Source organism: Ictidomys tridecemlineatus, chromosome 1, assembly GCF_052094955.1.
Source record: "Ictidomys tridecemlineatus isolate mIctTri1 chromosome 1, mIctTri1.hap1, whole genome shotgun sequence".
Classification (NCBI taxonomy): Eukaryota; Metazoa; Chordata; class Mammalia; order Rodentia; family Sciuridae; genus Ictidomys; species Ictidomys tridecemlineatus.
The window spans coordinates 138,684,820-138,698,721 of record NC_135477.1 but is presented as its reverse complement, the minus strand read 5'-3'; the positions used below and the strand labels follow the sequence as shown (position 1 = coordinate 138,698,721).

General features: G+C 39.5%; 1 protein-coding gene across 1 annotated transcript; it reads right to left on the bottom strand.

The window, feature by feature from the left end:
* Positions 1-5,061: 5,061 nt before the first annotated feature.
* LOC101966826 (phospholipase DDHD1) lies at positions 5,062-7,805 on the bottom strand (the record flags this gene model as incomplete). The annotated part of the gene is made up of 1 exon (XM_040273347.2): positions 5,062-7,805. A coding segment is annotated over one exon (2,730 nt), but the record flags the coding sequence as incomplete, so codon positions are not given.
* Between the last annotated feature and the right edge of the window lie 6,097 nt (positions 7,806-13,902).

The following is a 13,902-nucleotide window of genomic DNA, read 5'->3' as shown; positions in this document are numbered from 1 at the left end:
AGGGGCTATATGAAAGAACCAAAAATCAGAATACTATAGTGATACATACATAGCAAAGTTTAGCACAGCACAATTCACAATGGCCAAGTTATGGAACCAACCAAGTTGTCCCTCAGTAGGCAAATGGATAGAGGATATGTGGTATATATACACAACAGAGATTTACTCAGCTACAAGGGAGAATGAAGTTATGTTATTGCTGATAAATGGGTGGTAATGGAGAACAACATCATTTTAAGTGAAATTTGACAGACTCAAGATAGTCAAGGATCAAAAATTTCCCTGTATGTGTATAAGCTAGAGGATATAAGGAATTTGAAAAGAGTGAGGGGTTATCTTATGAAAATGAAAGGGAGAACAATGGAGTAGCAGAAATGTAATGAGGGGGAAGAGGGACAATGGGAAAGGGGAGGGGCTACAGAATCAAATTTACCAAACTCTGCTATGCATATGTATGAATATATCACAATGAATTTCACTTTTATGAATGACTATAGTACATCAATTAAAATAAATTAATAGAAGGTAGACCAATAGAATAGAGAAGTTCAGGAGAAGAGAGAAAGAAAAGGAAGGAAGTAGTACTAGGGATCAAAATGGAGCAAATTCTGTTATATGCATTTATGAATATGTCAAAATGAGTCCCCAAATTATGTGTAACTATAATAGTAATAAAAATATCTTTAAATCAATCTTTGCAATACAGAGAAAGTACAAATATTGTATTCTACATGCAATTCAGTAGGCATAAAATATCTGATATTTGGGCTTTAAAATTACAGTTATATTCATTTAATTACATTTGAGCTGTACAGTTATCATTGTCATAGAAATGTACAGCTAGTTACCTTTTTTAGTAATTTTGTCATAATTTTTCACATCTTATTCAAATTAACAAATTATAGAAATCATCCACCTATGAAAGATCGGTTGTTAGAATATGTCTAAAACATTAATGATTTAACAAATTTTAAAATGAACAGCAACTGCTGACTGTTTTCTAATGCATTCTCATTATTTGGTAATACAAATTCTCACCAGGAGAGATTTGCTTTATAAAGGTAGGTTCTAGTGTTAAGAATATGTACTGAAATTACATAGTAACAGGATTTCACTAATATAGAATAACAAAGCAACATATCTTTGAAAGGCTTGCCTTCACATCCCTAAATGACAATGTACTACAGGAGTTATTACACATATTATTAAGCAAAGTTTTGAATTCATTCTAAGAAATCAATTAAAACAGGTGGTAAGATGAATGCTGCTTCTATCTTTGTATTGTGCAACATAGAACAGCCCTTTACACATTCTACACTGCTTTACCTCTAAAACCCTTCCCTGAAGCTGGGAAGTTCACCCTAGGAGAGGTGACATTCTTAAAGAGCAAGTCCTATAGCTTATTCATGTTTGCCTCTTTTAGGGTTTTCAACACAGGACTCACACATATCAGGAATTCAATATATATTTCATAATTCATGAATTAATACCACATAGAAAAAGTTTTAAGAAAATATACTTTATTTACAGTGAGCTCCAGAAACATTTTGTCCCTCTATGTAGTGATGTATCCTGATTCAAAATATTAAGGAAAAAAAACCCAGCAAAATGGGTGGGCCTTAACACACAAACATTCTACAGTTTTGAACAGTAGTGAAGTGTGTGTGTGTGTGTGTGTGTGAGAGAGAGAGAGAGAGAGAGAGAGAGAGAGAGAGAGAGAGAGAGAGAGAAAGAGAGAGAGAGATTGATTTTCATATGCACATTTCTGTCCCAGTTGGAGATTATATGCACCAGGGCTCTTCTAAGGGAAGTAAATTGTTGCCCTGGGATAAAACCATCAGATTATGCCATCTGCATTTATTTTTAATGTTTTCATAGAGCCAGGACTTTAAATCCTGAAAATTATGGAACTAGACCTCAAGCAACTAGCTAAATAAATTTTTAAAGGGACAATTACTTTCCACTTAAGAGTTATTTTCACCTACCCAAGATAAGGGTGGCAGAGATGGGGGTTGTGATTAAGAACCAATGATGTTAGAAAGCAATTGATTGAAAATAAATTATAATGTGCTATTTTCCCATCAAATAACCATGCAGTTTGAAATCTTAGGCTAAGATTTGATATTATAAAAGAGAAAATAATACCAATATGTTATACTATCTTTCATTGTAGAAAAACAGAAGAGAGCTGGTTATGAATCACCAAATTTGCTTTTTCCAGACAAGTATGCCATATGTAATCTGTTAAAATCTATTTACAGTGTGCCAAACATCATCATAACTGAGTCATTGAACATAGATGTATAATTTGCGTTATTTCAGTTTTTCTAGACATAAACCTTTAACCTCAAACATGAACTGCAAACTATAAGGAAGAATAACAAATATCATCAATACCAGTTCTTTCCTATAATATTAACATTTTTGACTGAATTTTGGGTCTTCAAATTTAATTCCTTTGGAATACTCATATCTTTCCATTCTCAGAAAGAAATATAATTTTAGCATTTGTTAAATATAATTCAGTTTTGGAAGATAGACTTGTATAGAGTAGTAAAAGTACAGCTATTCCTACTATTAAATGAACTGTTAAATTCCATTCATTCAAAACTTCAGAACTTGGAAAATACTCCAGAGATTATTTTCTATAATTAATTTAATAATTAGTTTATATGTCTGGAAATAAAAACACTATTGAATTCCCCAGAGCAATAAACCACAGAACGTAAAGTGGATAATCCATTAAAAAGACGCAACATTTAAAAGTAAAAATATTTTGTAGATAATCATTAATCAGATATTTCCTGTAGATCATCAGAGTTTTCAAAAATTAGTAAGTTTAAATTTTTTTGTTTTCTGACAGTACATGAAAACTCATGGGTAATTTCTAGTTCATAGCCAAAATGCTGACACATCTGTATACCCATGCCCACGGGGGCAAATTCCTGATTCTAGGTCACTGACAGACTTATTTTAACAGGTCCTCCATGAGAATCATGTCTTCTTACAAAGTTTTTCTAAAATACACACACACACACACACACACATTTAAAAATTATATATAATATGTATGTAATACACACACTCATACACACACACACATACATACACTCATATTTGATCAACTCATATAATAGTCCTATTACTTAAAGTTGTAAAATGAAATGTGACAAAAAAATTTTAAGGTTACAATCTAACCTAAAGGAGAATTGAGCTAAAGTAACAATGACTTTTATTTCAGATAAGGCTGTTTTCAGATATTACAATCTCTGTCCAAACAATGTGATCTGTGATTCCATAATAACACTAAAATTGACGAAAAACAGCTTACTAGTGAGTTTCTCAACAAAGAACAGGCAAATCACTACTAAAGACGCTGGATTATTTAACTATTATTAATACACAATAGCTTTGTTTCTATGTTTCTTAGTGGAAAAGGATCAGCGCCTGCTACACCAGAAATGGTTAATTTTATACCTAAAACTTAAAGAGCTTCACCACTATTCTTTTGTTTTTTTTAAATGTACAAGAAAAGCAACATGGGTTAATCTGCTATTCCACAGCTGTTTTCTATTCATTCCTTTTTTCTACCTCTTCAAACACTATTCACACCACAAAGACAGATTCAAAATCTTCCTTTGCTTCATTTTTGTAAAGGACCTACCCTCCACAGAAGTCTTTAATATTTAGTCATAACATTTGGATATTTTACCTACTGTATATGGTATTGATCCATTTATGCTAATCAAGATGACTTGGATAAATTATGTTTCTTAAATTCATATTCTAGGCCTGTTTAAGCTTTACCAAGGAGTACCATGCTACTAAATGCATGGAAATTACTGGTTTATAAGTGAACATGTACTGATCTTATTCAAGGGTCTGCTTTCTCTCCCTAAGCTCAGAGGCAGAATGGCTGCTAAATGCATTGATGCCTTTTTATATTGCTGATTTTGAAAAACAGAATAAACACTCCAATTAAACTTTTGAGCTCACCGAGGCCATACACTACAGCAATTCATCTTAGTAACAGTAAAAAGATGGCATAATTCTTGAAACATGGTAGGTGCTGAATAAATATACTGAATTATATTAAAGCTTTTTCATTATTGTGTAAGGGCAAAATGAATCAGATTAGTCTGAAAACTCAAGTTTTTTGAGGTTTTATTTAATTATGAGGATAGAATAAAACTAGAAATGCTGTTTTTCTAATATAAAGTTCAATTATAACTAATTATATAATTATAACAAAAATTATTCATAAAAAGATGCTGATATTAACAGTCCTTCTTACTAGATAAGAGTAATTTTTTACTAGATAAGAGTAGATTTTTATTTATTTATTTATTAATTATGAAACATAAGTTTTTAATGAAAAAAATATCAAAAGTATGCCACAGTGTCTATATGTTCATCTGAAGAATACAAAGATGGAATTCTGGAGGGAAAAAAGGGTCTTAACACTATAGAAACTAAATATGGTTCTTAAATTAATTCAAAGGAAACATTTAAAAAATGTAATGTTTCATACACTGAAATAAAACAATTAGTCAGAGGTCATAAATTATAAATATAATAGTTCAAATATTTTTTAGCATTAGTTTCTCTTCTTTCGAAGATATTGTGAAAATGGAAGATTTCATAGAAATTTAAAACAATGATATACCCCACACTGTAATCTTTACACAGACTACATTGAACCTTGTACATTTTAGATTTATAACATATTTTGGTTAATACATTAGATTCAACCCATTAATATGATTTTATAGTTTGGAGAAATTAGATTGTAATTTATAACCTTTACATGCAGTTCACCCAAACCTTCCTCACTTCCAGGTCTTGCTTGATTCTCTCCAGGGAGTTCTGTTAGATTCATAATCGAAATTATGGAACTGTAAGTAACTTCTTTAGAACTGAAAATGTGTTTTTTTTTAAACAAAGTGCTTTTAAATTCAAATATTTCTTGCCCCAAACAAAACTGGAACATACTTAACCCTGAAATCTTCATATCTTGACACACATATTTTAACAGAAAAAAAATCAGTTTTGGATCATTAATGTCCTTAAAGAGTTCAGGTTGGATCTAAATTGGGTTTTGCATCATTATCCTGCTCGTGTTTGTACATGAAAGTTAAAAGAAAGAGGGCAACATCCAAGGATGACCAGTAGGCAGTGTGTGACGTGACAGCTGACCAATAGCGGCTCTCCACAAGGCCTTCTCTGAGTTCAAAATCGATCCTGTGATCTAATTCCAATGCAGAATCAAGAAAGCCAGAACTGCTATGTCGAAGAGTCTGGGTTGCTGCGGTGGTAGTAGGAGGAGAAGCAACTGATTTCTTCTCATCTTCCATTGAGTCTTTTGATGTCTCTGATTGCTGGAATGCAGATGAATGTCCAAATCTTGAGAACAGCATTCCTCCAAGCCCCTTTCCAATGCTAGCAGCCCCTAATATGCTTGCTTTGCCTATATTACTTATAGATTCTCCATAGTGTCGGCAGGATAAGATTGGTGAGGTCATATGGTTTGGTATGGTTGAAATGCCTTCATTCTCTGAAATTAACGTAGGTTCTTTTGCTGGGTTGAGAAAATTTGGCTTCATATGCTCATAAGGTAGAGGATTTGAAGTATTGTACCAGTGGATCTGGACAGGTGAAATGTTGCTATAGTGTTTCAATGTTAATGGTTCTAATCTATAAGCTACTGGATCTGTAGGATGAAAAATATTTAGCAACCGATTACAAATCTCTCTAGGTAAAATATGGTCTTGACTTCCAGTGTTTCCTGGGCGGATGCCCCGCAATGCCAAAAAAACAGCTAGTGGGGATCCCATACAGAAGAAATTCTCAACCTTAAATTTTAAGGCAGGTGTTTGTGTTACGGACGTTGCCTTCAATTCATGCAGCCGTTCTTCTATTTCCCTCAGCCGTCGTTTTGTTATATAGAGTTCATCAAGAAGATGTCTTTCTTCATAGCTCATCCACTGTTCATCAGGGAATTCTTCTTCCTTCTGTAGCAACTGTTCATAGAGTCGAATTGGATTCCAACCAGTCATTATGTCGTAAGTGATTACACATCCCAAGGAGTGGGACACTATTGAGACTTTACCCCCTTTTTCTTCAAAGTCTGGATTCCGAGAACAGAAAAGGGAATATAATCGATTCAGCTCTTGCTGAAGGCCTTTAACTAGTTCATCCCTATAAAGGGGGCTAGTATAATACATTATGTCCATTGCACTGCCGTTCAGCAAATCTCTTAAACCCCGTACTTTGTCAGGAGTAATGGAATCAACAGTATCTCCATCAAGAGTAAGTTTTGACCGCCACTCAACAGGCAGAAATTCGACATGTGTTGCATAGTTGGAAAAATGCCTTTCTTCTATTTTTCTTGCAGCCTCTCTCATCATGGCTGTATTTTTGATAATTCTTCCTTGGTCCATTTTCTGTCCAATACCATGCACAACAAACACAATGTGGGTAGTCTGTGATGGCTTGTCTTCTACTGTGGCTTCTTCTACATAACCTCTACGAAGTCTGGTCCCACTACTTGATGCTTTAGAAAATCCTAGTTTTTGGGTGACTGTTCTTGCAATTTTAGATGTGATCGCATCACTATAAAGATATACTTCATCCATACTATGCCAGTCCACGTGGTTTCGACTCAATTTGAAACTATAAATAGCTTGGGAGCGCTTTCTTTTAAGACCTGCCGCCTCTGTACTCTCCTTATATCTTCTCCATTTGAACAGAAAAGGGGGGGAGAAGGGAGGGAGGTGGTGGACAACATCTTTTCCATCTAAGGATTTTGACACTTCAAGATCAAAATTTCCCTGCATCTGCTGACCCCTAAAACATCTGAGATGTTCTTGCTCAATTAAATTACTTTCTTCTTCTTCTAGAGGCTGCCAAGTACCGTCAATAAACCACTGTCCACGCATTACTGGTATTTTATCAGCCTGGTTCCAGTACACTGGGTAACACTTTCCTTGGGTCACATCCACCTCATAGAGGCCACGGCGCACGCAAACCGGCTCAATGTTCACCAGCTCCTCCATTTGGGGCTCTTGCCCAGCCGCGCTGGAGCAGAAGCCGCAGGCGAGGTCCTCCTGGTCTTGCTCTCCCGAGCTAGAGGGCGGGTCCAGCGGGGAAGCCGGGCTCCACACATGCTGGTTATCCGGGCCCTGGGCCTGGGGCCAAGCGCTAGTGGCTTGCAGCAGGGTCCGGAAAGCTAGCTCGATGCGGAGAGAATCATAGCCGATAAAGGGCTTCCAGGTCTTCTTGTCTTCCTTGTAGAACCAGCGAACCTTCTCCGGGCCAAGCTCCGTCACCCCCTCGTAGCGGTGTCGGGCTGCTGGACCGCCGGGCCGGGTTTGCTTCCTCTCCTCAGAACCCCCTCCCGCAGCCCCACTGCCCCCCGAGTTCGTCGCGACCAGCGGCGGCTGCTGCGGCGGCGGCAGCGACGAGTTGCTGCCGCTGCCGCCGCCGCCGCTCTCGCCCTTAATGTAGTAGCGCAGTGAGGACCCCTTCTCGGCGGAGCTGAAATCACAGTTCTCGTCACTGAGGCAGGACTCCTGCGCCAGGTGGTTGAGGTCCTCGGCGACCAGCGCCAAGTGCAGCCCGGACTCCCCGCGCAGCAGGGTTAGGGGCACGCTGCCTTCGCCGGCTCCCCGCCCAGCAGGTGCTCGAAGCAGCAGACGCTGCCGCCCGAATGCCGACCTGGCATTCGAGCCCAGCTCCCAGCCTCCTCCGCTACCCCGACCATTAAGCTCAGTGCTCCGCGGCGACCCGCGGCCCGGGTAATTCCATAAATTTGAGTTTTATTACTAATTATTTGAATGTTTCAAGCAGTTAATGTATGTTCAAATCAACTTCACTATATGAATTCAAATTACTGAATTCCAGATATCTACAAATAATGCAACTTTAAAATTAAACTTCAAATGTCTAATGTTGTTGGTAAATAATTTATGTAAAGATAAAAATAATTTAAAAATTCATTTTAGTTACAATTTACAATATAGTTATAATTTTTTATTTATATATGACAGCAGAATGTGTTACAATTGTTATTACATATGTAGAGCACAATTTTTCATATCTCTGGTTGTATACAAAGTATATTCACACCAATTCCTGTCTTCATACATGCACATTATTCCATCACATCCCACCCTCTCCCATCCCCTCCCACCCTCTGCCCTATCTAGAGTTCCTCTATTCCTCCCAGGCTTTTTCTCCCTTAGTTACAATTTTAAAAGTACAAAAGAAAAATAAATTCCATATGGAACTGACATGATGATCCAGCCACTTTTTTTAAGTTTCAAAGGTCACTGTTAGTTTATGTCAAAAGATAAAAGCATAGCATTGCCAATAAAAGAATTAGAATTCTTCCAGATTAAAAAAAAAAGTGCAAAAACAACTATTCTCAGGAGTCCCCATAGGCGGGGAGGATGCATATGCATCCTGTAGTTCACCAGGAGTTGGATATCTGGAGGTCTCAAGCAAAAACTGGAACCAGAACCCAAGGAAGATCAAGGACAGCGACTCTGACTTGGCGCCTCTCACCTTTGGCAACATCATTCAGGTCTCCCAAGACTAATTTCCAGATCCTCCACGATGATCTTGATCTGTTCCTTCACCTTGGTTTTGGAGGCTGCTGGTGGTCCCTTGGGAACATAGGGGTTCCTAGTGTGTGTGTGTGTGTGTGGGGGGGTGTTCTTTGGGAGCAAGGGAGATAGGTCAGGACAGGCGGGCGAAGGGAAGCTGCTGCGTGGCCTGTCTCTGGTGCTGCTTTCCCACCCTGGTACCTCCACATCTTGGACTCTCCCTGGGCAGCGGGGGGATAACTGCAATCAGTGATCCTCCTGGAGTCTGCACTGTGGTGCTGTCATCAACTCCAGAGATATGGGGCTGGGCACTGGGCTGCAGACAGGCTAGCAGGAACTCCGCTGCGCCTCCTCTTGCAGCTGTCCACAGCTCACAGGACACCCCCACCCCAGTGGGTAGAGAGGGGCGCCAGCCGGCACCCTGGGCTGTCAGCTGCAGCGCTGGACACACTTTCCTCTGGGATCTCTCCCAGACCTCCTTGGCATCAAGATGTAGGGAGACAAGTTTGAGTACTGCTGGCATCCTCACCTTGGTCCTGAAATGCTTTGCAGTCTTCGCAGCCTGCTAGTCTTCTCACATCTAGACAGCATTCTTTCTGCTTCACCCTCCAGCAGAGTCCTGGATCAATTTAGATTGGTCAATAGGTTCTAAGACCACAGTGGAATTAGGAGCTGAAGTTCTGGTCAGTAAAGTGACCCTAAATAATTATTCAGAACAACAACAACAAAAATACCCACAGAACTACATTCACCAGAGACCTTTAATTAAAACAGATTTCTGCAGGAGAGGGGTGCGGGAGGCGTAACAATGACATTTCACCTCCTGGAATCATGAAATTTAACCAGTACTCCTTGAAGAGGTGGCATAATAATGCTGATCCCACAGAACTAATAGAGGATTTATTGATTTTTTAAGTGCTCATACCAAACTCACACCCAGACTGAGTCATTTTGATTGTTCTTCTTAACCTCATATCTATGCCAAACTTTTTTTTTTTTTAACAGTCTTGTCTCTTTTTGTGACCTATGCTGATGTATGCCATGGGCGGATCCTGAGGGTAGATGATAATATCCTGTCTGGTCTTTTGAGGAACTAAGGAAGGATTTCTTTTCAACTTCTATATATGTTTTTGCTTATTTTTTCAAGTCTTATGATATTAAATAAACAGGAAATCATTTTCTGAATTGTTCTGTGGAGAAATCCCAAGGAGGCAAGTTAATAGAAAGCTTTCAGTTTATTCTCAGCAGGAGGCCATCATTCTCAATAGTTAGTTTTAATTTCTTTAGTAGTAAACCCAGCTATTAGCTACTTACCTGGCTCTATTTTCTTGAGTGCACACTCCTCCAGATCATTCTTTTAATATGCTTTCCATTTTGGACACCCTTAGTAGGGCTCTGTCTCTTGCTTCTCAGACACAAGGTAGCCTGAACATGCTCCTAATCATTAAGAAAATCTCAGCAGCTCTCTTCTTCCATGAACTTCACCTTCAAGAAACTTTTGGATATCAAGGAGAAGGTCAGCTGGGTCATATGATAGTCCCATACCTAACCTGAGAATTAGAACCTCTTGTTGACTCCCATAGTTTGTGAATTATTTCCACTTTTGGTAATGTCTCCTTTTTTATGTATAAACTGTTTTGGACATAACTGTAGACTATAGACAAATATTGGCAAAAAATATAATAAATGTGATCTGGAAGTTGAAATATAAATGCTCATTGTAGTATCCTGAGTAAAAAGAACTGCATCTATTGCAAAGTAACTTTTCAATAAGTACTTGATATTAAAATGAGGGAATGAAGGAAATATTTCTTTCTATGTTTTGAAATTAATTCAATTGAGAAAATATTCTTTTAAATGATTACTCTGGCCAAGAATTTATGCTCTTTGATGAGGATGTGATGAAAAAGTCACACTTATAAATTGTTGGCATGACTGCAAATTAGTACAACCACTTTGGAAAGCAGTATGGAGATTATTCAAAAGGTTAAGTATGAGATACCATATGACCCAGCTGACCTACTCCTTGGTTTCCAAAAAAAAAAAAAAAACCAAAAAACTAAAACTAAAATCTGCATAGTATAGTGATATATGCATACCAGTGTTTTATAGAAGCACAATTCAGAATATCCAACTTCTGTAACCACACTAATTGTCTCTCAATGCTTGATTGGTTGGAGAAAATGTGCTACACATACAAAATAGAGTCTCGGCCATAAAACAGAATGAAATTATATCATGTGTTGGTAAATGGATGGTAATGAAGAACACCATGATAAGCGAAATAAAGACAAGAGTGGAATATTTTCTCTTATATGCAAAAGCTAGTGAGAAATAAGGAATTAAAACAGAGGTGATGTCATGAAAATAGGAGAGACTATAGTGGAGTAGAGGAGGTATAAAAAGGAGAAGGGAGGTAGGATGGGAAAGGGAAGGAATGATACAAATAAACTACCCAAATTATATCTTGGGCTTGTATTAATAAATTCCACTTTTAAGAATAACCATAATGTACCAGTGTCACGACCCCCCTTGCCCGCAAGGAAGACGCGACTCAGGAATCTTCTTTCAGCAGTTTATTCAGGCCCCTGATATTCTTCTAATAATTCTTCTACTACCCGGAATAATAATTGGATGCCCCTCCCAGCCTTAATAAAGCACCTCGAACCCCAATGCAAAGCTGCCACGTGTACCCTTCTCACAGGGTGCTAGAAAATGACACGCCAACTTTCTCTGATAAGGAGCTGGGAACACGCCAACTCTCTTTGATATGGAGTTGTCCTTCACAGACCACAACGGAGCCAGCGCCATCATGTAATGGCGACCACAGTCCGCAGGAACGGCTCACCACAGCTCCCCCTTTTTGTTTCACTAAGACAATACAGGCGAGAGTAGAGGTCCTATCCCACTGTGCAAAAGTGGCTGCATAGTATGGGCCAGCCCCAGGGGGCGCCTTCCCCAGACCTGACACCATATCAGCCGACGCCTTTTTTCGTGGGGCGGGGCGGAGACACGTCAAACCCGCATGCAATAGGACATGCTCCCCTTGAGGTCCCTCTTCTCAATGGATCACTCAAGTGCAGTGCCTTGCCTCGCATCCTGTATCGTGACGATGGTGAGTAAGAGGGAATAGCTGAGGTTGAACTGTGGCCATGCAGAGGTACAACTACAAACAAGTTGGCAGCACCCTGAAAGAAAGGCACGGACTTTAAAGTGATAGATAAAGACCAGTGTGGAAACCCTTCTGCGTGCAATGGCAACAAGACCTGCAGAGTGCAAGGGCTTTCCAGCACTAAAAGAAAGACAAAAGAAGGACATGTCGTACCCAGTGCAATGTTATAATAACTTGGGGTGCAACGACCATGTCAAAGGCACTAGTGTAGAAACCCATCTGCGTGCAATGGTAGCAAGACCGGCAGAGTGCAAGGGCTTTCTGACACTAAGAGAATAACGAGGAAAGACATGTCAATCCCAGTGCAATGTTATAATAACTTGGGGTGCAATGACCATGTCAAAAGTTTAGTGCTTAAGATGCGCAAGCCAGACCTGTGGCGAGTTGCCAGTTTCTAAAGCAGCAAGAGCTTGTATGATCATAGCCTTATCTTGAGCACTACGAGCCTTAAGGCGACAGAGAAACCACAAACAGAGGAACATACCAAAGCAACACAGTGCACCAAAAATGCCTACTCCCACCCACTCTTTAAAAAAGGAAAAAGCAGAAGATATCCAATTGGTGAATTGACCCAGAGTCACGGGATCGACACGGGTACTATTGAAGACAGCTATCTGGGTTAGTTGAGACTGGATCATGTCTTCTGCTTCCATGGACCAATTTCCGGCCAGATATCCACCAATGATGCGGGAAGCATTCCTGGAATCATTAAATCTGACAGAGGTTATACATAAATGTGCACGTTGGTCAATGTAGCCTAAAAGTACTAGGTCAGCCAATTCCTCTACCTGAGCTTGAAGAAAATCTATTCTTTGGTTGGTAGCTAAAATCCCTGACAAAATATGTTGATTAATCGCATTTTGCGATTTAAGTATAGTGGACGTTTGTTGAACAACTTGATTAATAGTGGCAGCAGTTTGTACTTGACCGGCCATGGCTACTCCGGCCGTAACTGCTGCAGCAGCAGATGCCGCCACGGCTGTCACTATGGCTGCTGTGATTCCAAAATCTCTGCGGACTCTAAGTAGCTCTACAATAGGAAATTTATCTGGATCCGCAGTGACTGGGATTGGGACAAAAGTTGGAATTTTCATAATTACTGCTACAGTCCAAGAACCATTCCAACACTCAGATAAGAAACAGGTAATAATAGAACAATCCAGCATCCCCGATGAGGTGTGATTAGCTAAAAGGAACAGGAATGGGGATTGTATACAGACCATTGCAGGAGGCAATGTGGCATAACGTAACAGAGAGTTGAACGAAACAGATGTAAGCCTATTACCTCGTTCACTCTCCTTAGTAGTGCCAGAAACATTAGCCAGCCAACTTTTGGCTCCTAGTAATTGAGCCAATGCGGAAATATCGGCTGAAGCCCCCTTCTCATTGGAAATGAGCCATTGAAACCAAGACCAACCTGTTCCTGTAGAGGAGTTGGCATTGTTGTTAAAGTTATAAACATATCTCTTCAGAGGGGGGGAAAAGGAGAAACCTTTAGCAACTTGATGTTTCTCCCAAGAATGATCCTGGCAAGGCGTAAATGTCGGGGGAAAACCAAAATTAGGGGTACAGTAGGGAGAGGCCTTGAAATGAGTGGCATAGCAAGTACTATTAGAAGAAGGAGGCATTGGGATTAATACCTCGGAGATAATAGCTAAAGTAGTTATGTTTAAAACAGAGCTAGTTGCGGGGGTCCCTGAGCCTGATTGCTTCCCTGAAACTACTTGGCTCAATACAGCACTGAGAATACTCCCTGAGACTCGACTGGACCGCAATGGGTCCTCCCAGTTAGTCAAATTTTTGGTCTTAAGGCTAATACAATTAGTGTTTCCAAGACTGAAACAAAAAACTCCTGTGAGATTAACTTGAGACTGATTAAAAATATTTTCCATGTCCCCTCTAGGAGAGGTACAAGGAGCAGACATCTCACATGAGGTATAAAAAAGAGTGGGGAGGACACTAGAATTACTATGAACTGGCATTGGCATTGGCCATGCCCGTGCCACTGCCCACCACTGCATTGGTGCCATCTGTACCGTTGGCACCAGCATCAGAGCCAGAGCACTCATCAGAATGAAGCTCCTCATCATGGGACTGTTGTGGCACCTCCTGCTGCTGGTTAGT